Here is a 26,444-nt window from a genome sequence, read left to right on the forward strand (position 1 = left end):
CACCCACAGGTGGCACAGGGCCACCGGAGGAGGGTCCAGACTCGGCACTATTGCCAGGTGCACTCGCCAGCTGAGGTGGGAGAGGTGGGTCCGCTGGAACCCGCCTTCCCTGTCGTACTATGTTTTGCATTATGTCATGACAGTTTGGGTTAGTGACATATAATACCATTCACAATTAGTTGTAACAGCATGCATTAGTATTCCCATTAACCAAACACCCAGATATTCACACCATTAAACAGCGTGCATAACACATGCATAATTTGAACAGAAATACACAGTCCAACAACATGCAGGGTTAATTGATGGCAACAGGCCATCAGGTGTGGATGTATGAACAGGGCAGATGCATCAACAGACATGCAAATATATATGACAAATGTCCAGGGGTGTTAATTGTGATTGCACATACCATTTTCACGTGGAATGGGTTATATGTAGTTATAGGGTGGGGTGAAGAAAGTAATATTAACACCTTTGAATAACAATACATGTGCTGTACATTTCTAATAGCTACAGTTATATACACACTACTGTTCTAACTACAGTTTCCTATATGATAACTATTTCAACTTGGTAATAGGACTGTTAATGCAACATCAATATACATTTTATGGTTCTTCATACACATTCATATCTAGCTTTGTTCAGCTACATCAGGGCTACATTTGCTTTATATAGCTGTAGACAAGTGTGGATGTTTGGTATATCAGACAAACATCCTATCTGCATATTGCAGACTGAGAGCAACATATCCTGATTTTGGGATACACATTCCAGATGCAGCAACACTTTGAACAGATTTTGCTGTTTGGTTTGGAATATCACATGCATTTCATTCTGTCTTGACTGCAGTATACTTTATTCAGGGGTTATTACTACTGTATTGCTGGATTCATGGCACTTTCTCACACTCTCTCTCACTTGCTTTCATTTTACTATTCAGGATGGTACTTCTAGGCTTTATTGACATGTTTTAACAGTACTTATTACAATCCATTCCAGCAGTCTCACTTCTGTCATGTTTCAGTATTTCCACAGGGATATATTTCACACATGTGATTTCATCATCTTCTGCAGCTATACTTTTCAGCCTGCTGCAGGTTGTGTACTATTTTCTTACAGGCAGGGCATTTTTATTTCAGAATATATGTCAGACAGTTTCATGTTTAGGTTAAACTTACAGGCTGAAAACTCTTGTAATCAAGCAATACTTGCATACACTTTCACACTGTTACTTGCAGATTTTATTCCTTACTGACTACACTGCACTCTTTTGCTGACTGTCATACTTTTATATTTCTTTACAGTTACTGGTAGTGGATTACTGACCTGCCTGGTGGCGCAACCGCTCCAGCCTATCGCCATAGGCTCTGCGGTTCGCAGAACGGACACCTGCAGCTGTAATATAAATGAAGCAATATTGGAATACACATCTCCATAATATCAGCTTGTTTAATTTTTTACATACATAATTAAATGTTACTTACTCAGTGGTGGGGCGTTGGGTGTTTGCCGGGCCTCCTGGATCCAAAGGTTCAGTTGGTCCTGCTTGCGTCTCTTCAGGTCTGCATGGTGGTGACGAACCTGGTCACCAGTCCTTGGAATCTCTGTGGCACTGGTGAGATCATGAGCCAACCGGTCCCACGCCTCAGCCCTGTATGCTCCCCAGAGGACCTGGCCCTGCATGAGTTGGGCCTCATGATTGTGGACTAGGAGCCAGGCCCACCTCTATGCTCGAAAGCGACTACCCTCTCCTACTCCTGACATTCTGCCTGCAGGTCTGTTCTACAATCGTTTATGCTGTGTATTCCCGCCTATGGGGCTTATATAGTCCATTTTTCCCGCACGTATCTGTGATTGGCCATTTTGGAATTGTATCAACTTCAGTAAACCTGCATTGTCATGCTGTACTTTGTATTCATTCCTATATATTAGCTATTATTGCATTTGCAGGTACTGCTGTCGTGCCTTGGTGGTTCTGTACCTTGACTTTGGTGTATAGTATCCTGGGTTCAAATCTGGCCACTGCTTTTTATTTTTCATGACTGTCTAGACATGCTGAGGGGTGTGTCTGTGTAAAGGCAGTTTTGATACGGCTTGCTCAACGATGCCCGTCGGTTAGCTTGTTTGCGCAGTGTGCAGCTCCGCGCAAATGGGGTACGCTGGTTTAAGCCTCATTTGGCTATCGGCACGCATATTACGCTCAGCTCAGCTAGGGGCACATAGATTCAGCATGTTAAACCACTGCTCAGCTACGGGCACTCACTTTGCACCAGTTAGACCACTGCTCATCTACGGGCACATGCACTCACTCTGTTAAACTGTAGCTCAGCTATGTGCACATCTGGCATTTTTTCTTCTTTTGTTACCTCACATGTCTGCAATATAAATGGGCTATTTCATTACATTTTACATGAATTGTGGTTTTATGTGTACATATTTGTCAGGGACTTGTTTCCTGCTTATTTTGCAAAGATAAATTGGTGTTGTGGGGGCTCGAACCATGAATGCCTGCTCTTCAGCCAACATCTCTACTGCTACACTATTGCTTCCTGGCTTATTTTGCATATTTAGTTCTTATATGCTTTCCCACTGACTGCTTACTGTAGCTGCTTCGGGCATGCACGCACATAGCGTCACTCACGGTTAAACATCTTTACAATTTAAATAAATATATAACATGTTCATTTATATATCTTTTATGTTTATAGTCTGTGGGGGCATGTGTTGTGTTGTGTTTATTCACATTTCCGTGGACTCTGTTGTGGGTGTTTACTTTGGGCACTTTTACACTTCTGGGGGCGTGTCCGCTTGCAGGGCTCGGCCTACAGACATGCCCCCTACTGTCTTACACGGACCGTGTTAGACTTAGGTGTGATTCAGCATGCTCTCATGAATACGCAAAGCATGCTGACATCACTCCATTTAACTGCAGCCTCCGTGTAAGAGTTATAACTCTTACACGGAGGCTTCGTGAATCCTGGGGAAAAATGCAGAGATGTGAAACAGTACATTTGTTTATTATCTGTGGGAAGTCAGACACACATCAAAGTTCACTTTTTAAATGTTTGAGGGGATGCTGCAGAACATCGGTAAAGAGAAATGCTCTGGGGTTGTCATTTTAATAAATTTTATTTATTTATTTATTTTACATTTGTTAACCGGGAGAGTCCGACTGGATACATGTCCATTTTCAGCGGAGGCCCGGGAGAAAGCTCAAGTACATAACAGACATATGAACATTGTTAATGCAAAAAAAGGAAGATAGTTGAGTTCTAAATACAATATAAAGATACATCACATCTTGGGAAAAAAAAAACAACAGCAGCATATAAAAAAAACATAGGTCAGTTACAAAGGCGAGCCTTGTTAAAAGCGGTTAAGGATAGTGAGGTAAGAGAAGGGTAAATGATAGTGGTTAATCAGGTTTGGAACAGGGACATTGCCAGAGAGTATTGAGATGGGGTTTAAGCTTTTTTGAATTGTAGGAGTGAGGGTTCTGAGGTGAGCATGGTGGGTAGGGAGTTCCACATTTTACCTACAAAGTTTGAGAATAGAGAATCCCCAGCAGAATTATTGGCTTTGGTAGTTTGAGCTAAGATCTTATTGGAGGAGCGTAAAGATTGCAGGTTAATATAGGGGTTAATGATGTTTTTCAGAGCTGGTGTTTTCTCTGGGTGATACAGTATCTGGTGAGCCGTTTTGAGTTGGTTGAAATGGAGTTGGCTGGAAAACTCTAACCACCCTAGTTGCTTCAAGTTAGTGCAGTGGTGCGTTCTAAAGGTGGAATTTGATAAATAAATAATGCTAAAACACTGGTATTGACATGATAGCAACAATTCCAGACAGAATTTTAGTATTTCTTTGCCAGATCAAAGGGTGCTAAGAACAGGGGTATAACATGCATACACAGGAAAAAAATAGAAATAAAGATTGGTTGGATGAGATAAATGTTCCAAATAAGGAATTATTCATCTGGCGGAATTTTAACTTTGACCTCAGTGAAATAAAGAATAAAATGGATGAATATGTGAAATAAATGCAAATATGTAATACTCTATCCCTTGTGACTTATTGGAAATAACGGTACGTATGCATATAAGAGAGGAAATTAGTAAACAGAAACAGATGTTACTGTATTTTTGAAGAAACTGCTGGAAGTTAATACAGGATAAAAGAAGCAGTTTCTTTTATTTTAAGCTCAAAATTGTCAGAATTGAAAAGCATAATCAAATTATTAAGAAAAGAAAATTAAACATTACATGGGAATATGTAATGCATTGGATGTAAAGATGGCAGAGAGAAGGAAGTTATATCAAATATAAATGTAAAGTTCAATAAAAGACTGACAGAATCATATAAAGTTTACTGTGAAAGTATCGGTATGGGACAAGACAGGAATATGATATGAATGGAAATTGAACGAGGAGGAGTTTATAAGTATTCGGAAATTGATGAAGGGTATGCAACTAAAACATGAACAAATGAAAACAGCGCTTAGTAATGAATACTTTAGAAAGCTAAAGTTAATATCAAAAACTGCCTTAACTTCTAGGAAAAAAGCCCAACCTGTTAATAAGTGTATTCTTCTTGTTGTGATTTCCAGCCTTGGTATGATTCACTGGCCCCAAATGACATTGAACCAGCTGGACATGACAAATATGTCATGCTTATCAAGTTATATATAAAACATTGAGTACCAAGATTCAATAATCCATGGTCTGATGAAGTTGTGGGCCTACTCAAAGCTGACTACAGGTATAGGTCTACAGTCAGTGGACTGCATAAAAAATTGCTGACCTCATCAGATCCAAACTGAGTCCTGTACCAAACTCCACTCACTCAACCCACATGCAAGACCTTAACTTGGTCTGTGACATTAATAGAACTTGTTGGTGGGATAGATTTGTGTCCCAAAGACTCCCCTGTCTGTAGAATAGACTCCCTCTCCATGTCAAGCTGAGTACCTCTCTAACCCACTTTAAGAGGAACCTGGGCGACTGGATGGGAAACAGAAAATATACCCCTGGGATCCCACTTGTGTCCCTACTGGACAAGGAAAACAGGTGCTGACTTGAAGGAACATGGACAAAATTCTTGGCTAGGCTTATAAGGGCCTCCGGGCCAATAGCCTAGTATCATCCTATGAACCTTTGATGGGAATGGATATCAAACCAGAAGTAGAAGAGCATTAGACAGTAACTGAAAGTATGTGTGCGCGCACGTGTGTGTGTGTGTGTGTGTGTGTGTATAGACACACACACACACACACACACACACACACACACACACACACACACACACACACATATATATTAGAACAGGGAGATGTAAAATAAAGGACCAAAAGGAAAGAAAACTGGAAAACCTTCAAATATTGCAGTAAGTACAGAGAGCTCCAACATCAACCATGTGTTGACCAAGATTTTACAGAGATGATAGAGGAGAGGTCAATTTAAACAAAAAGATGAAAGGCTAATCATTCTGGTTTAAGATAAAACGCTATGCACACATTGACTTACAGTCTATAAAAAAAGCTGCAGGTTCTATAAAATAGAAATATAAATTAGTACAGCTCATTGTTGTCTGCAATTCACTCATGGTTGACAGTCTGTATAGTGAAAGTCATGACAATATTACAAGACTGTTGCACTGGGGATTGTGCAAACATTACTGCATACTAGTAACTGAGAAGCATTGAAAACATAAACCACAAGGCCTTATTGGCAGTGACAAAGTTTGGATCACATGGAATCACCCAATACCAATTAATCATTGAAATATCCACAGCTAGTGATTACAGTGTCTTAGGTACTGAAAGACACAAAGCATAAAATACCAGAATTTACAAGCAAAAACTAGAGCAGTGTCAACAGTAGCAGGAGCCGTAGGTGTAATAAAAAAAAGAATTTTCAAGTGTACTTAAATATGCTTCTAATGCATGTATCTCCATATGAATTGAGGAGGGAAGCAGTTCTGCATACACTGCAGGTCCTGAGAACAGCAGTGCTGGCAAACATCAAAGACTGAAGCAAAACTAATGTCATGAACTTTCCAACCTGAAGTGGGATCCATTTCTGTTATAATATTAGAAACTCAAACATTTGTAGAGATTAAAAAAGAGCGCAAGCATTGCAGACCACCATGCATATTTGAAAAAAAATAGAAGCCTGCTAGTTGCCGCATACTGAAAGAGTCACACAGGCAGCCAGTCTAGCTAAAAAGCAAGAAAATTGCACATTATGAAATGGAAAGAGAGTGGATCACTTAACATCAACGAAAACCAGCTCAAGTAATACAGAGGAGCAACATTCTTTAAATAAAAGCTACTGAACTTAATTTATAAAAGACTGGGGTGCCAGGCTGTTTTGAGAACAACGGAATTATCACACTCACGCATGGAGCAAGAAACAATGAAAGAAACAGGAAATGATGTTGCAAACAAAACTGCAAAGAACCCAGATCCATTCTGCAGCAGGAAAAGAAATCCCAGCTATATGCAGAGGTAGGAAACAAATGGAGATGCGCAGACCAATAGGAATAGGGAAGAAGACATCAGTCTGCAGAATGAAGAGACGATACCAAACCTAAAAGAGATACTGCAATGGAAGAGGCAGAATGAATAGCTGGAGTAGGAAATCAGAAGATGAAGAAGTAAGGCCCAGATTAAGAACAGACAAAGAATTACTGTGAGAAATTCAAGTCTGAACACAATAAAACGAGAGCAGAAAGGTTGTACTATGGAAAAAGACTGAATCACAAAACCTAGTGTGCTGGCCAGGGATATAGCATTAAAGATACTCTAAATAAATGTAAAGAACTGATCTCATACCTAAAAGAAGGGGAATGCAGCTTAACAAGACATTGAATTTTATTTGTCTTAATCTTAATGCCTGTCATATAAATTAACTTACTGTAAGACCATTTGAACTAAGGCTGCAGATGGAGGCCTTAAGAAAAGTAGGAGTTGAAAAGGAAGGGGAGTGAAATACACAGACAAATCCCCAGCATAGATGGATTGAGGTATATGTATCAAATCTAGGACAAGGCTACTTTCTCTATGAACAGGATAAGTGGAATAAAAGGCAATGTCAAATCAAGCAAGAGAACAATGTTCTGAGAAGAAGCAGCAAACTACACAGGGAATATGAAACATTAAATAAAAAGAATAAACACATAGACCAAGAGGTGCAGTGCTACAGAACTAAGAACAAAAAGGTGTTGGAAGGAATAAACCAACCAAGAAGAAGGGACAATAAAGAGAGAATGATTTCAAGTAAAACAAGGAAGATTGAAGAAAAATCATGCAAACCACCATGATTGGTATGTAAACAGCAAATAATAGATGTAAAAAATTACAAGGTAGCTCATAACTGGCAAGTAAAATCCTTTAATGCCGAGGATTAAAAACATGGTTAAGTGCTTTTGTCAAAAAACAAGGAAGATTCAAATTACAGGGAGATACACTTGATGCTTAATAAAGAGAATCTAAAGAGAGACATAGGGAAAAGGGACAAAAGACATGTGAGAGAAGTATATAAAGAAAAGAAAGGGGTTAGTAAGAGCTGGGTGTAATTAAGCAGCAAAAACTACTAATAAGCATAGCTACCATGCGTACCTAAGAACAGGAGGAAGTTACCTTATCCAGTAGAGGAGGGGTGAGATGAAAGGAAGATTAGAGAGGGGGGACACAGTAGGAATAATAGTATGGAACATAGGAAGGAGGTTATAGTTCATGAAACGATTTACATGAGTAAAAAATGCACCAGGAGGGAACTCAAATCTGTTTGCTTCATGAAATTTAAGTAAAGATAAGTGAGAACAATGACATAAGATCTAATGACTACTCTGAAGTATGGATGATACTTGTAAAAGAAGCAAGTAAAAGAAGAAGGTTGAGATATTGCTGAGAAGGGGCACAGGAATAGAGGTGGAAACTGTAGTTAGAAATGAGAGGGGGTGGCTTAATTGAAAGAGAATAGCTGAAGGACAGAGATGAAATTAAGAAACAAGTTATGCTTTCTGCAAATATGGAGAATTTTTTCAGATAATCTTTGAAGAATAAGATTATCTAGGAGATGCAGATGATATGAAGTTGATGGGGATCTACATTGTGAACTTAAATCCAAAGAATGACAGGACAGGGAGAGTAATGGAACAAAACAGAATGAGACAAACCTAGAAGAAATGGAAAAGGGGTGGATCTCTGTATGGAGGAAAAAGAACATAGACGCAAAGCGGTTCAGTTTTTCAAGAAAGGAGCAAAGGCTTGGACAAAAGTGTAGACTGTCTCATGTATACTAGGAAAACAGACCTACAATACAGGAAGTAACAACTAGGAGGGAATAGTCTCAGATTGGTTAAGTGTCAGTATAACTATAAGAGGGAAAACAGGAAGCATAGGACAGGGAGAGCAGTGATAGGACACCATGAAATGTGTAGTAGAAAACCATGGAGAAAATCTGTAAGGAGACAGAACACCCCTGAGGGATACTCAGTTATGGAAAGAGGAGATGTGGCAGATTGGTGTAATGGCATTAAGTCAGCATAAGAGGGATGGCTGATACTGTGAGCAGGAAGATAAACACAGACGGGTTTGGTAACTATACTATACAAGAAATATTGTTTCAAGGAAAAATGGACAGGGAAGAGCTCATCTTGGAGTTGAATCAGGAAGAAATGCTGCTAAGAGCAAATTTTGTCATATTAGAGGTTAAAAGATAGCAGAGGAGTTAGCAGACAGAAGAGAATACTGGTGGAGCAAAGGTGGGTGGAGCAATAGCAAGACAGTAGGGGAAGATCTAGCTTGTAGAGTAAAGGAAAAGAGAGCTGAAACGGGCATAAAAAACAAGAAATAAGGCAATGGTGAGAAGGGGATATAATGAAGGCGGGAAAACAGAAAAGGGAGCAAAACAGCTCTTTGGAAGAGTTTAGCTGGCAAGGAATATAGCAACAGCAAATTAGGATCTCTTATGAAAGGGGAAGATACTCACCAACAAAAAGAGAAGAGAACTAGGCCGGTCATTAAAGATGAGAAAGTAAGCATAGCTGTCAGTGGATTAGATGGAAGAAACACCATGGCTGTGATGGAGTCACAACTGAGTTTTACAGAATAGTAGAAGGAATCCTGTCTCCCTAATCAGTATTGGTGGGAAAATTCTAGGAAAAATACTGGGGATCCTATTACAGAAAACATTACCCATTATGATACATGAAGACCAATGCATTCTTGTCAAGGAGAGAATATAAATAAACATTTGGTGTAGGATATTCAAATTAATAGAGGAACAAGATGAGAAAAAAAAAACATAACTAGGAGTTATTTTGTACAAAGAAAGGTTTTGACTTGCAAGTATGGTGCTTTCTCAAAGATATACTAAACAGACGGTGTGAGAGAGAGGTTCAGTAGGTGGCTAGAGATAATGTATAAAAGTTCACCAGCAAAGATATTAGTAAATGAGCAAGCCACAGCCAGGGTAGACTTACAAAGGAAGAACAGTCATAGATGGTCACTTTCATACAGGCTGTTCATTACAGCAGTGGAGGTTATGGTAGACGAGGTCAGCACAGCCCTGCAAGAGAACAGAAAACAGGAGGGGGCGCTGTTTTCTTCTTGTCACAGATGATTTCTTTCTCCTGATACAAGACACTGGAATGATAGTAAATACAGTACTGTAAAAATATGAGACTCTAAATCAGAATGCAGGAAGGGAAATCTTAATAAAGTTGAAAGTCAGAACATGGAGAGATGGGTAAGAAACAGAGTAGGAAATAAGGTTGGCTATAGCTACAAAACCAGGGCCTAAATACCTGGTATTTGAAATCATGGAGAAATGAGAAAAGACCACAGAATAATATTATAAAAATTAGAATATAAAATACTAAAACTACTGATGAGTTGGAAAGTGAAAACCTTTACCATTGTTTGAAGGGTCAATATCATTAAAATGATTGTTATCCCAAAAGTGAAATATGCTGTCAGACCCTTACCAGTAATGGAAAAGGATGAAATCTTGAAAAAATTTCAGGAGGACTGTGACAGCTGCATCTAGTGAAATAAGAGTCCAGGAATCACTCTCAATAGACTAAGAAAGAGGGCAAATGAAAGTGAAGGGATACCCCAATTTTGAGTCTTATTGACAAACAAAAAAAGCAACTAATATACAAAAAAAGACATAAATTATGTAATGGACAAGACAAGATATTGAGGAAATTGGCTAAAAAAGGAACCTAAAGGAAAACCTAAGGTGGAAATGGAAGCTTTAGGAAAGGAACAAATGGGACCATGAAGACTAGAGGAAAGAAAAAAACAAATGATGACCAAAACCGGGTGGGCAAAGTCTAGCACAAATTGTTAAAGGGAAGCAGAAATTATTGTACCACATGAGCCAAAATGGAAGGAAAGGACAGAAGGAAGGAGACCCAGGGCATTGGCTGAGTAAGACAAGAGTAGACAGTAAACTTACAGAGGTAGTAAATATCATTAGAGCCAAAAACAAATTATTCAGTGGAAAATAAAATGGGAAAAATGCAACAAGAAAAGGCGGATTGGACTGATATATAAAGACCTAGGAAAGAAGAAGTAGCAAAAGGGAACAGATAATGGAGAGCTAGTAGGAAAAAGAAGGGTAGACATCTGTGAGAAGGTGAATGGGATGAGTTATAGAGGACTACAGAACGTTCAAAGTGATCTACAGAATGTGGGACATGTAACATTTGTCCACCTCTGGCTTTAAACTAAAAAAAAATAAATTAAACTGAGGACTGACTGCTACTGGAGGTGTGGGGGAAAAAATAACAGGAGCCAAGAACATGATGCTGAATGGGCATGTGGACTCTGGAAAGAAATGGTGGAAGTGTGTAGTAAGATATGGAACAAAGAGCTTAAAAATGGCTCGGACATGTGCATAACGGTATGCACACCTACGAAGGTGGCACAGAGGGAAACATCAGAAAGCAAATGCTGATACTGAGGAGGCTTAAAAGCCTTCATAGCAATTAACTAGAAGGGAGAATAGAGTGACTAAAGGAAGAGTGTGATTTGGTTCTCCTTTCATTACCCTGATATTGAGTCAGAGTTCTGTAAACTTTGAATAAAGATGAGTTTCAATGTAGTAGAACTGGGCTGTCAGTCTACAGCATTACTTTTAACTTTGCTGATTAAAACCAGCCAAATAAAACAATATACGAAATAGGATGACATTAAAATAATGTACATGAAATGGTTTAAATATGACATAGTTAAATTACAGCAATTAAAAACAGATTCCTTCTAAGAATGAGGGCACCCTGTCCAATAAATATAACGCAGATGCTGCTGATATTAAAGTAATACATTAAGATGTTACTAGAAAAAGCAAATTGAGCTAACATTCACAATGCATACTTATTCAGCCTTAATTCAGTCAATTAATTGCACTTAGTAAATAACGCAGGTCTTAAAAAAATCACATGACATAAATCATATAATCTGTACACTTATTATGTATTATTTTGCCACCTTATAAGTTGCACTTTGAAATTTTAATTTTTCTAATTACATTTTTTAAAAGTAAAAGTAGAAAAAACAGTACGGTCAACACAGCCAAGGCCAGTTTAAAAACACTTTTAATAAAATAACAAGAAAACGGAATAGACTGATACTCTGAAAGCACTTATCTGTTCTGTTTTCTAGTTTTCTTGTTATTTTATTAAAATTGGTTTTAAACTGGCCTTGGCTAATTTGACCATACCATTTTTTTCTGCTTTATTTTGGTTTTTGGTTTGGGATCAGACTTTGGCTGCAGTTTATATAGTTTTTCTGTTCTAAAATTTTAAAAGTATCCATGTTTTCAGATTGGTAGTTTATGCTATGTGATTTTAAGTTTTCCATTATTTACTGAGTAAAATTAATTGAATGACGTCAACCTGAAGAAGGAAGTGTTCCCAAAGCCAGCTCACATCCTTTGGTTTTCTAATAAAGTTCTAAGATATTGCTTTAATACTATTGGCCTATGAATTATATTTTTCCAGAGGTCGCTGTTGCATCCCCCCTATGGTAGTTTTGTTTTTACTTTTGGATTGTACAATCAAGATGTGCAGTGGTTCTGAAATTTATAGCCTAAAAAGATGATATATAAATTGGAATGAGACCTCTGTATTGCATCAGGAAAGGCAGTTGTTTCCATGTGGCTGGTGCAGTGTAAGTAACAGATAGCCTACTGAAGCTGTCTGTCTGAGTTAAATGGCTAGCAGTCTCTCACCAGATGGTCTGAGTGTTCTCACTGAAGAAAAGGGTGTCAGTGATGTATCTCAACAGACATCGAGACTGGGGTCACACTTCTTCTGGGATGTGAGTGCCATTTCCATGTATTAGGACTGTAGTTTATTTCACATGCACCTTGATAGTATTGCCATGTATTTAGTCCCCCATTCCTTTATCACCAGAGAGACTACTACCCTGTTCTTTTTTGCCACACTTGTGCCCCTTTTCTTATATTCTTGAAATGAGTGTACTGATCCTTAACATTGATATTAGAATACCATTTCTCAACACTGATAAGTGTTCTATTCCTTCAAAGTGGAAATAGGACCTCTTCTGTGGCTGTGGTATGATTTCCCCTACTTTGAGCCTGTGTCACATTCCCCTACCCTGGGATTTAAGGCTCATTCTATTACCTTGGGTCTATGTGTCAGTTTCCATAAAACAAGATACCAGTTGCATTTCCTTATACAGGACATAGAACTCCACCTCATACTCTGTCATCAGAGTGCAACCCTCTTGCAGTTGCTATACGATCTTATGTTAGTATAGTGATTCTTTGATCCTTTTCTTCATACACTGTAACTGAGGTCATAGTCCTAATGTACTGTACAACTGGGGTCCCATTCTCCATACAGTAACTGGGGTCCTTGTCCTATATACTGTAACTGGTATACTCCTCGACATATTGTGACTGGGGTTTTGTTTCCCATGCTGTATAACTGACCCCATATTTCCCATTCACTTTGACCAAAGACATATGCCCCACACAGTGTAACTGGTGTCACATTCCTGTTCTTCGTGTTCTGTAACTTAAGTCCTTTTCCATGTACTATAACTGAGGCTGCATTCCTCATATACTGCAACTGGATCCTTGTTCCCTATGAAGTGCAAAGGTATCCAGTACCCCTTACATTGTAACTGAAGTCCCATTCTCTATATACTGTAACTGGTGTCCCATTCTCAAAACACTGTAGCTGGGTCCCTGGTCTCTGTGTACTGTTACTGGGGTATCACTCCTCATACAATGCAACTGGAATCCTGTTCTCCATTCATTGTAACTGGGTCCCTGTTCCCTATGTACTTCAAAGGGATCCTGTACCCCATACATTGTAAATGATGTCCCATTCTCTGTGTACTATAACTGGGGTCCCATTCCCAAAACACTGCAGCTGGGTCCCTGGTCTCTGTGTACTGTTACTGGGGTATCATTCCTCATACAATGTAACTGGGATCCTGTTCTCCATGCACTGTAACTGGGTCCCTGTTCCTTATGTACTGCAAAGGGATCCTGTGCCCCATACATTGTAAATGATGTCCCATTCTCTATGTACTGTTACTGAGGTCCCATTTCTCATACATTGTAATTGGAATCCTATTTTCCATGCACTAGGTCCTTGTTCCTCACATAATGCTACTGCAGTCCTGTTGCCTATTCACTGTAACTGGGGTCCTGCTCCATATATACTGTAAGTGGGCTAATGTTCCCTGTGTGCTGTTACTGCAGTCCTTTTCCCAATGGGCAGTAACTGGAGTATTAGCCACATTCCCTGTAAACTGGGGTCCTGTTCTCAGTTTATTGTAACTGGGGTCATATTTCTCTGCACTGAGACTAGAGTACCATTCCCATTCACTGAGACTGGCATTCCATTTATGTATCATAGTGTGATTTAGGGCTTATCATGTTGTACTTAACTTCAGGTCCAATTCCTTTATGGTGGGATTGGGGTACCATTCTTGTATAACTGGGCATCTGCCACTATCTTTACTTGGAATGTTTCTGCTTAGGGACTGGGTTCCCACCCAAAGGTGACTGCATTTACATATGGTTGAGAAAACCATAGTGATATCGTTTTGGTTTTCTAATGGATGATTAAGCCATGACTGTAATATGAGATCACTTTATTTATTACAAGGGACTGACTCTGCCAGAGTGGACAGCCATGTTTGTCAGTGTGGGGAACAATAGTGAATGAAGGCTGGACAGTCCACTACAGCTATGTAAGAAGAGAGGAATTTAGGTTTAGGATTAGTTATTGTGGGATTCAGTTTTCAGATCAAGCCCAGATTTACCTTTTTACAGCTCTAATAGAGGTTTTGTCTTGTCTGTGGTGAAACTGTATTCTGAGCAAGTATGAAAAAATATGCTCATGTTAATTTTCAATGAAAATGCTTTTTAGAAGCTATGGAAAATAATCTAACATGTTGTCTTTAACTTGTGAAAGACAGCTTGTAACTTTCTCAGTTTGTAATATTTTACTAGAAAACTAAATAGATATCACTACAAAACACCTCATGAGTGTGACATCTGTCATTTTCAGATGCAGATTATTATTTTTTAAAGCACTTGAGGTAATTTGAATTTGTGTTACAAAATTTATTGGAAAAAGGCATGCAGTCTTTTCACCACCTCTCCTTCAATGAATGGTCATAAAGGATTTAGAAAAAAATCAGAAACGGCAGTGCAAAAATACAGGGCATTTAATACACTGATAAAGTTATGAGCTTTTGTTTAAGGTGGAGGAAATAATAGCATATGTTTTACAACTTCAATGAGATTGTTTGAAGCTTACAACAGACAATTTTTAGACCACCGTGAAGCAGTGCTAGCCATCAAATTCATGTAACACCTGAGAAGTTGGGACTGCAGGTTTGTACTTCCTGATATCATGCTTAAGGGGGCACGCAGTTGTCTTTGTATAGCCATAGACAGTTTGTCCCCTGCAGCCAAATACTTAGCACTGACAAATTCATGTGTATTCATACCATCCTCCCAGGAAATATGAATATATGTGAAATAAACCATGCAAAGGAATTTTGAATGATATAATTTGGTTTAATAAACTCAAAAGTAATAAACCACTGGTCCAACCATTAGAATACGTTTATTAGAAAACAACAAAGCTTTCAAGATACTCAGGACTCTTCATCAGTGTTACACTTAAAAACATTCACTTCCTATTTAAAACCAAATCCAGCCTATCAATGTAGTCACAAACACATGACTTAGAGCTTTATAAAATCACATGACAGAATAAAATCACATGATAGAATAAAAAATTATATGAATAAAATCAGTAATAAATAATGAACAATGAATAATAGCAGCCTACTAATATAAACAAACATGTTCTAATGGTTGGACCAGTGGTTTATAACTTTTGATATTGCTTTTTTTTACTGTTTTGATCCTTTTGGCCACCTTTCTGCCTTTTCTTTCTTTCTTGTTTTAATAAACTGGCATACACCATGTAAGAAAACAAAGAAAATACTGAAAATAATCATAGATATTGTTGGCGAAACATGCCATTTCTAACAGCACAAATTACTAGAATGAATACCTTTAGAAGGCCATGTATTTTGAATGGCACCTACATATGGCTTTAAAATCTGTTCCATCTAAATGTATAATTGTTGCTCTCCCTTCTGTCTGCAGCTTTCTTCAGCCTTGCTGTTTGATGCAGTTCATGTAGTAGTAAATGCAGTGCATGAACTGAACCGGAGCCAGGAGATCGGTGTGAAACCACTATCCTGTGGATCGGCTCAAATCTGGCAGCATGGAACCAGCCTAATGAACTATCTCAGAATGGTAAGGATGAAAAAAGAACTACAGGGCAAGTATGTCTGCTGCATATGATGTAGATAGGGCTGGCTGTACATCAAGATATAGACTGTGGCTAAAAATATTAACTTTGCATTTGTTCCTCACAGGTTGTAGTAGATTGCAGTTCTGCTAAACACCGTAGGAAATGTACTTAAACAGGATATGTACCGCAAACTCCCTCCTGTAATTTTAGAATGCATGGAGTTTAACCACCAGGTTCCATTGCTGGGTCTGGAACAGTGGCATGGCTTTATGACATAAGTCCATGTCACGTGTGTTTGACTCCCAAAATTGAAACACTAAGAGATAAATTATACATAACATGTCAAAAACCCGAAACTCACGCTAAAACTATGAAATTGTTTTTTGCACGCGGGCTTTGTCCTATCATACCCTCTGATATGGAGGAGCTATACCTCTACAACCTATTGTACTTAACTTTGAGATCTCTTAATCTGCAGAGAGGGAAATTCTTCAAGCTATCATAATCTTAGACTTATAGTTTACGTACAACCAAGTCATACAGTAGTGTTTGCACTTGTAAGTGTAAGACATATGTGATACAAGTTTTTATTCTGCTCCCCATTGACACTATATACACATACATACATACATATATATGTATATATATATATACATATACATATATGTACGTATATATGTATATGTATATCTGTATGTGTGTGTGTGTGTGTGTGTGTGTATATATATATATATATATATATATATATATATATATATATATATTTGGTCAGTGCGCTTATGTAATGTAGTTTTTAAAAATCTATTTTAGATCATCTAAAATTTATCCAAGATTTTCCAATCATTAGAAATGAAAGGAAAAACGCTACTATAGGTACTACATACTTTGAAAAGATACAGAATTTAAGCATTATGCATGAAATATGCAACCCTGCTGATTGTTAGTTAATGGGAGTTAATACCTTTGCTCATTCAAAAAGTCAGTTTTTTCTAGAGTTGTATTATATTTAAAAAATGAATCGCCAAAGTTATGCATACAAATGTACATATTTCTAACATATTCACATCCAATGTCCTCTGATTTACTTTTGTTTTTTAGAATGTAAAATTTTTTTTTTTTTTTTGTTTTGTTTTGGAAGTAGTTCCTAAAGAAGTCAGGGGTGGTATGTGGGAAACCAAGTTAGAATACAGAGAACTTTATCGGCAGATTATTTTGGAAGTAAATATGAACCCTGGTTTGAAAGACATGGTTTCCCTTCTCCCTGTGCTTAAATTAAGGGCTGCAAAGTTATGATTCATCTATTACAATTCCACTATTTTCCAGTAGATGGTGGTAAATTACTGAGTTAATTTTAATCTGCACAGTATATTTTACCTCAAGTGATTTTCTGGTATTGTCTAATACAAAACAAAACCAAAATTGTATAAAAATTTTATAAATATTTATAAATATTTATTGCAAGAAGATGAACAAGAATTTTAAAGTGTTTTTATTAAAACTGTTTTTATTTAATCTGGCAATTCATACATATATTTTTTCATGGTGTAACATGAAGGGTTAGGTCAATTAATTCTATAATTATTTAATTGAATTTGTTAATTGATGTTTTTATTGATAGATTATGGTGCTTATATAAGTGAGTTGTTGGGAATGATATGTTTTTTGGCTTCTGATGAAGACGTTCGAAAACGCAATTTGGATATACAGCGTTAAAGTGTTCTTGGCTGGTTTTGTGATTAAAGCTGCTTTGGATCATTAATCGTTTGCCTTCTGGTCTTGGTCCCTTATTTGGCTTCTCCAGAGCTATTTTAAGTTTGGTTTTGGTTTTGATTTTCGCTTTTCATCTCCATTGTGTGGTTTTTTAGAATATGGCAGCTTAGATTAAATGTCTGTGAACCTCCCGGTCTAAACGAACATTACTCTATCTCCCCTGCCCCAAAAATGAGAGCCTTACAACTTAAAATTTCTAAGTTTCAACAGTTTTTACAGTTAACACATAAGTGGACATACAGCTTTATATTTTTCACATTTATTATTTGCTATATTCTAACAGTTTTTATTGATTTTATTGATGTGTATTCAATTGGCCAACCAATGGGCATGGCTTGTTCTATGATATAATTAATTAGAATGATATTTAAATGTGGAAGTGGCACTTTTATTTATTCTGATGAAGTTCCCTGTGGGGGAATGAAAGCACTAAGTCCTTGATCTTTGAATAAATGTTTAAACTACAGTGGCTTGGAGTCTTTGGAATTCATTGCTGTGCTTTGGAATCATTGCCTTTTGTGCTAGTCTGAGAGGTTTGGTTATTTGTGTTTTGTTGTTCAGTCTTTTTAACCTCTTTTTTTTAGAATAGGGGAATTAAACCCACCCTTGTTTTCTGCCCCTTGGAGCACCTAGGCATCTCTTCATCTTAACTGCTCCACCTTGGTACTTAGTATTGGGTCTTTATTATATCCTCAAAGACTGAATTTGCTGAACTGCATCGTCATTGGAAGTGCAATTCAGCAAACTGATAATAGTGAAATTGCGATACAGTAAGGATCAGAAAATGTGCCCTTTCCTCAGTGTAGTGCAATCTTGGAGTTGGTATATATAATTAGCGGGGGGGGGGGGTGCAGCTCCCCACAAGAGGGAATTGTCATTTCTGATGTAAATGCAGTTCGGCAAATTCAGTTTTCGATAAGATAATATAGACCCCTTAGTATCATGCACCTGAGAACACCCAGAAGGTTTACCACCATAAACAATCAGTGAGGTAGGATGTTCATGGATACAAAGGACAAGTTGTCTGAACTCTAAATACTGGTCTCAAGTCACAGCATTTAATTTTATAGTTATGGACTTTTCAATATCTTTCCAGGGATATATTACACTGATAAGAGTGAAATATGCTGAAGTGGTAATATAGCTTCACCTTCAGCAGTAAAAGGCCTGTGAGTGTGGGTGGGTGAGTGGGGGTGTGGGTGAGTGGGGGTGGGGATATCCTTCCAGCAGATTCAACACTACAAAAGAATGCACACTAGACTTAACAAATTAAGTTATTTGCATACTGCCTTACATAGATTTAAATTAACCAAATCCTCCAAGAGAAGGGACGACCAAGGCAGCATAAAAAATAAAACAAAAAATGAGAGCTCCAAAGAAGATAAAATTCAATGAACACTGTGTTTAATAATAGGTAAGCGCTTTCACAAGAAATTGCTTCATCAGACCTTCCTCACACAATAAAAACAAAGACCATATATACTACATTGAAAATTCAAACTCACCAATCAGAACCAAATCACAATAAACAATATGACATCATAAAAACTGCTCGACCTAGAGACAATAGTAGATCTGTGAGAGTCACAGGTAACAAGGTGTTGAACACTAAAGCTTTGGTGGCTTCCCTTGACCACCGTGTGACTGATGAGGTGACCTTAGTAGGGCAGATACCAAGGAATGGTTCTGTCGTCAATTTACATGAGACTGTAACTATTCTATCTGATGAACCTGTACGTCCCAAAGGTCTTCTGGAAAAGACATTGAATGTTCCAATGACTGTAGGAAATGTGAATGGGACAATGCCTAGTGTGCAGAATTTATTTCCAAATGTTGTGATTAATAATACTGTCGAGAAAGATAGGGTTGTTCGCCCTAAGAACAAAACCGCTCAGCAAGCTCCCCCCTCCACGACTTCCCCGACTGACGTAGGTGCTGATGGCCTCCCTTTTCCCTTGCCTGTACGGTTGGAGAGGTTTGGAAGGAGGAGCAGGTCTATGAGCAGGGGGCGCCAGAAGAGGAAGTTGTTGGGGGAATATCAACAGGCTCAAACGCTAAAGAAGATATGGGGGAAAATGTAACCTCATTAGTTGTAAATATTTCTTCTTATGAGTTGGATTCGTTTGAATCTAGCATGTTATGTAAGGGCCTTACTTTTATTCCCTCTAGTAATAGTAAACTAACAGACACAGTTTTAGATCTTAGAATGTTTTGTAGGAATGTTATGCTGAGTTATCTGTATAGTGGATGCCAGTCTGATGGTGTCAGTGTTGAGGTGCAGCAAGAGATATCTAACTTTAGGACATTGAGTACTTACATCCCCATCAACCATCCGTTGATAGAAGCCTACATGAAATTAACTGAAGATAATTTATATCAGTATTATGATCAATGTTTTGGCAAACATAGAGATGGTTTGAGGTTTAACCTAACTTTTAATGAAAGGAAGGCCCTGGAAGGTTTGAAAAGGAATTGTGACATTATTATAAGACCTGCGGACAAAGGTGGGTCAACTGTGGTCATGGATCATGTGCAGTATGATACCATAATGATGGAGATGTTAAGTGATAATAGGTTTTATCTTGAGATCAGTACTAATGAGGTAGTTGATATCATTAAAGCCATCAAAACATTAATAGAAGAAACTTTTCAGATTGGCTTAATTTCTAGAGATACGTTGAGTTTCCTTACTGTATCTGACCCCCTGATTCCCGCAATACAGGGTCTCCCAAAGATCCATAAATGTATTAGTGCTCCACCCATGCCCCTGATAGTTTCGGGCAGTGGATGGAGCACAGAGCCTTTATCCATTTTTATAGAGAAACACCTTAGACCTGTTATTAGTATGAATAGAATTGTACTTCAAGACTCTAAACAGGTCTTACTGGATCTTTATGAGTGTGTGAATAGTCTAAGTGATGTAGGAGATTTAACTTTTGTGACTATGGATATACAGTCCCTGTTCACTATGATACCGAATGATTTAGGTATAAGATATATACAGGAGTACCTACAGTTACATAGTGGGTATGATGTAACACTCATAGAATTGATTTGTCTCTTTTTGGAGACTGTGTTAGAAAATAACGTTTTTACTTTTCATGATCGGATTTTTATTCAGAAACATGGCGTAGCTATGGGCACTTCTTGTGCCAATAGCTACGCCAATATGTTTCTGGCTCATTGGGAGAATTCAGTCCTATTCAAGATGAAAGAATTTGATACCAATGTTTTATTCTATCGACGTTTTGTCGATGACTTGTTTCTCCTATGGAGGGGTACTAGTCTTGGTTTGGAGAACTTCTTTAATAGTATGAATGAACTTTGTGACTGTTTGAAGTTCGCAATGTCTTTTTCGAAGACTCAAATTGAATATTTAGAGCTGTTTATAGAGAAATTACAGGGCTCCATGATCAATACGGGTTGTTCCGTAAAACTTGTTTTAGGAACACACTATTATGTAGGAGCAGTATGCACCCTAATTATGTTTTCTGTAATCTTATTCGTGGCCACGGTATTAGAGCATCAAGATTGAATCCCACTCGAGAAGGTTTCCAACTAGTGAAGATACAACTTGAAAGTAGGTTGTTACAGAGAGGTTCTAATCAAACCGAAATTTTCAAGTGTTGGTCAGATTTAGATTTGCTTAGAGGTGGTGCAGCAGCACCATACTATGGTCCAAGGGTCAAAGGTGAGTCCTGTGACCCTAAAAGGTTGAGTAAACAGGTTAGAGTACCTCTGTTTTTCACAAGAGACCATCATGCACTTAGGGAGATTTTTAAACTACATTGGCCGATCTTACAGGTGGATCCTGAGATTGGTTGTATAGTTGGTGACAACCCCTCCTTTCGTTATAGGAATACAAAGAACCTTGAAGAGGTTGTTATGTAATGGGAATGACAGATCCAGTAACTCAGTTGAGGTTGGTGTTACACTACCATGTGGTAAGTGTAATTTTTGTGGGCTTATTAACAACTCTGACTTTTTTGATCATCCTGACCTTAAGAGAAGATTTGTGTTCAAGGTTAATGCTGATTGCAGAACTACAAATGTGGTCTATTTAGCAGAGTGCACATTATGTGCATCATTTTATGTGGGAAAGACCAATAGATCACTGAGAGAGCATATGAGGGAACATGTTTATTGTATACACAAAGGTGCTGAGCACAATGCCCTCTCTAAGCATGTGATTAATCATGGGGAAGGACATATGTTTAGTTTTAGGGTCATTGATGTTGTTATGCCCACAATAAGAAAAGGTGATATTTGCAACCACACTGAGTATAAGGAGAACAACTGGATGATCATCCTTAGAGCTGATAGAGGGAGGGGTCTTAATGAACGTGTTACCATTAAGCCCCTACTTAAGAAAAGGACGATACCAAAATGATTCTTAAAATGCTTTTTATTATGCATTTTAGTATGCCTTAGCATAGATTTTCTAGATAATGTGTACTTTCTTTATATATAGTATTATTTTTATTTGATGTTTTCTTTCCAATATGTCTATATTTAGTTAGTGTTAGTGTATAGTTACATAGAGTTGTGTTATTGCCTTCTACGTTTGGATAACATTGTCCTGAATAGACACATTTTCTTTTTAAATTTATGCAGTTTTTATGATGTCATGTTGTTTATTGTGATTTGGTTCTGATTGGTGAGTTTGAATTTTCAATGTAGTATATATGGTCTTTGTTTTTATTGTGTGAGGAAGGTCTGATGAAGCAATTTCTTGTGAAAGCGCTTACCTATTATTAAACACAGTGTTCGTTGAATTTTATCCTCTTTGGAGCTCTCATTTTTTGTTTTATTTTTTATGCTGCCTTGGTCGTCCCTTCTCTCGGAGGATTTGGTTAATTTGTTTATTATTTTTGCGAGTGATGGGACGTTTATCCTGTGGGTTATCATTTGGTTTTATATTATCTTTACATAGATTTAACTTTCTTTGTTGCTTGTCTACTTTTTGCCAACTGCAGGTGAAATTCAGCTGTGCAAGTTCTTTAGGTAGTGCGATATGATAAGTCTGACTACTGCTGCTGCAGAAGGTATACAATGGTTTGTAAGGTATACAAAAGCTTTACAAACTTTTATCAATTTCTTTGTCTTCCTTATTAGTTGTGAACTTCTTCCTTTCTTTTTTTTTGTTTACTTCTAAATACTCTGAATACTCAAATTGCTAAGTATTTGCATCCAGAATTCTAGAGTTGTCAGGGGCATTGTCTTGTTTCATAAGTGTTGAATGATCTTTACAGACAATAAACACATAATTTCCGAAATGTGTTCTACTTTCTGTTTGCCTAACATTATTTATCTCATTAGTCTAGTCATTAATATATGTAACAACAGTTCTCCAAGCCGTGCCAATTGCATAAGTGCAATCATTATCAGTAAATTTACATTTACTTCTAATAATGGTGAGCAAATCATCCAACTTTTGACATGAGGAACATAGATCACTAGTGTTATTAGGTATTACCTTTAAATATGCATATAATTTATTACACTGTATAAGATATTTGTGTTTTAGCAAAATCATTAATGACATACTCATTTAAGGAATCCATATTCAGCTTCAATCAAATAAAAAGCTGTAAAAGAAAAGAATAATCAAAATAAGTAACCACAGAATTCGAGGATAGCTGTGGTGATGCAGTGGTTAGTGTTGCTGCCTCACAGCAAGAGGTTCTCCGGTTCGATCCTTGGCTGGGGTGCCTTTTGTGCGGAGTCTGCATGTCATCCCTGTGGTTGCATGGGGTTCCTCCCACATCCCAAAGACAGGCTGTAGATGGATTGGATACTCTAAATTGGCCCTAGGCGTGAGTGTGTGCATGTGTGTACCTTCTGTGGAAGGTCAGTCGCTGGGCTCGCAACTCGACACCATAAAACTCCACTGCCAATCATGAGAGGACAGGTGATCCACTGTGGTGACCCTTAACCAGGAAAAGCCGAAAGAAGAAAAAGAAGTAACCACAGAATTCAAAGAGAACTTAAATCAACTTATATGAGAAAAACACAATATACAACTAAAGTAAGTACAGTAAAGTTGTTGGGACCATATAAGCTCTGAAAGTTAGACAGAAACTGTAATTCCTTTATGTCACTCGCGAATGCTTACAGTTGCACTTCTTTTTAACAGTAAACATCAATAAATTACAAACCAAACATAAATCAAAGTAAATCTTCTTGCCAACAAGCTATCCCTTCATTCATACAAACAGTGGTAAAATAAAATATAAATTCAAATCATACCTCTTAAGTGTAGCTCATTACGAGGAACGTACTTCATTTGGAGTCTTAAAAAGTTCATGTTCCTGAAATTTCCACATTGAAAGGCTCTGTCACACATTCATTGTTAGAAACTTTTTTAAATAATATGCATGGTAAATAGAAAAGAATCATGCTAATTCATTAAAAGATCTTTTGTATGAGTAAAACCAGCATATTTTAATCATTGTGTGATCTTCCTAGCTGAAGTTGTTAGTAAGCTGTTAGTATGTGTTCCATATTTTGCCCATTTGTTCCACATTATGAAGGCTAATGTTCCTCATTTCAGAGATGGAAGGTTTACAGGTATGATTCAAATAAAACTTCTCTTGCCTGTCATCTCCACAGTAAATCACAAACCAAGAAAGGATTGTTTAAATAAACTCTGGATAGTCATCTTTACAGTCTTTGACTAGGCCCCCTGGTATGGCTAGAGCTTGCCTGTCTAAAACCTATCCCTTTCTAACAACTAACAGTGAAAATTAAAGGTAAAACAAAAAAATATAAATCAAAGTTGATGGGATGTTTTGTCAAATTACCTCAGACATTTTATAGTTTCCCACTCTGTCAGTTGTCTATCTTTATAACAGACTTTAGCAATAGAGTGGTAAGTATTGGATGATAAACCAGGGGATGATGAGTCCCCTTGTTGCTTGCATGTCATCTAGCTGTAGTAGTGTCAGGTTTAAATTTGTGTAGATGTCAAAGCATAGAGAAGGTTGGAATATAAGAAGGCTGTAGCTACTGGTTATTCATGCCAAGTTTTGGCCAATGCTATATCCTCTCCTTCTGATCTGTCACAGAGCTCTGTTTGCACATGAGAAATGAGTTGAGGACAGGTTAAAGTCGTTCAGCCAAATGAGCTTCATTAATGAAAACATTGGCAGTGGCTGTGCTAACATAATTTGTGATTATGCTCGATGAAGCTTTAGGAGGTGACAAATAATATGCACTGAGTCCATTCAGTGTCAGTGCTGTTCTAAAATTCCTAGGAACCTACTGTCATCTCACTGGGAAGCATCACAAAAATAAAATTAACAACAAAAAGTGATACCTTTCACTGGAAAGATGAACAAAATAATTTTGGGGGGAACAAGTCCCCCTGCACACACCACATGTGGGCTTTACCCCCTTACACCATTAATCTCTAAATGAACTATCTCTGAGATCACTAAACCATGGGAATAAAGGGAAAACCTACTTAACCCAAAATATCTGTAATCTCAAATTAGTGTTTGCAGCAATAAAATGTCCTGCTATATACAACTTACTGTCGCCGTGCTGAAAATGTCACATTGATTAAATCTTTGTATCTCACTGCACTAACCTGGACACACCACTGTATGTATTTATACAATTAACAACACATGATTGATTGATTTATTTCTTTCTTCACAATAGCAGATATACCACTGGACTTCACTACTAGTGAGATCAGTCCTCTCCAGTATATCAGGAAGAGGTGATGGCTGATAATACTAAAAATATAAGTCAAGAAACTAGGCATAAACAACAGTTACCATGGTCTAGTTCGATATGCATACCTTCAGTCACTTCAAGGATGGTGGCATCAGCTTCATGACCTTGTGCAAACCCATGCTCTGATTCATTGCAAATGTTATTATTAACACCACTCTTTTGAGAGTGAGTTATTTTATTCCAGGACTTTGGCTATTGAACAGGCACTGTAATAAGATGAAAGTTATTGATTTCATGATGGGGATCACCCCAAGGCTGGGGGCCTACCATAGTTGATTACCAGAGGCCTGGCATATCATTGTCTGTAATACAGTGGTCAGTTGTTTTTCTTGCTGTACACACTCCCAGGTAAAAATATTGGATTGTGGGACAAGACTGAAGCTTTATTAGAAGTTCTCAGCAAAAGCCTTTTGAAAGTGTTTGGAAGTTAAATGAGAATGGCAAGTTGTGGCTTACAAAGTGACAATGCAAGGAATTTGGCAAAAAAAAAATCATAAGGACTGCATTGTAAAATAATGGAATAAGTCACAGGTTATGTTAAAGGAGACAGGAGTGGATGAAGCTCAGGTTCTATTGTCTTACTTGGTAGTAGTAGCAGGTTAAGTCCTTGCTTTGCCAGAAATTACCTCTTGTCTCTTCCTGGTAGCAAAACTTTTCTCATATTTCTAGCTTACTAACAGTGAGCTACTAAACATAAGATTGAAATCTGAAATTGTCCTATCATTGCATATATGTTCTGTCATTGTGGCCTTATTCTTTTTAGTGATAGAGGAATGAGATTTGCTTCTTATTTTCTTGTCTTTGGGTAAGGGCTATGCTGTTCAGAATATTTAGGAAAGACAGTAACAAATCAAGGGTAGGGTGGTGGGCGTGGTCCTCCCCAGTTGCAGGCAACAAGGAGTTCATTGTCTGAGTAAAGGGGTGGTGCAGAATGTAGTAGGGGGTGCCATCAGCACATGCTGATGCTGTGGTGGTGCAGTATTTCTGGTCACAGCTGAAGTGCTGAAGCTGTTTGGATGTGGTATTTTTAACTCAAGCAAGCCACTTGTTACTTTTGTAGAACAGGTGTACTTATATTACCTGGCACCCTGCACTGTTCC

At 37.7% G+C, this 26,444-nt stretch overlaps 1 protein-coding gene across 1 annotated transcript in view; it reads left to right on the forward strand.

Annotated features, from left to right (window-relative positions):
• GRIK4 (glutamate ionotropic receptor kainate type subunit 4) overlaps nucleotides 1–26,444 on the forward strand; it is a 5,029,336-nt gene that overhangs the window by 4,047,881 nt on the left and 955,011 nt on the right. Inside the window, exon 12 of the mRNA XM_044081017.1 lies at nucleotides 15,681–15,833. Coding sequence (XP_043936952.1) covers nucleotides 15,681–15,833 — 153 coding nt within the window. The remainder of the gene's footprint in view (nucleotides 1–15,680; nucleotides 15,834–26,444) is intronic.

The sequence above is a fragment of the Protopterus annectens genome, chromosome 8.part0 (assembly GCF_019279795.1).
Source record: "Protopterus annectens isolate FY-2018-M chromosome 8.part0, PAN1.0, whole genome shotgun sequence".
Lineage (NCBI taxonomy): Eukaryota > Metazoa > Chordata > Ceratodontiformes > Protopteridae > Protopterus > Protopterus annectens.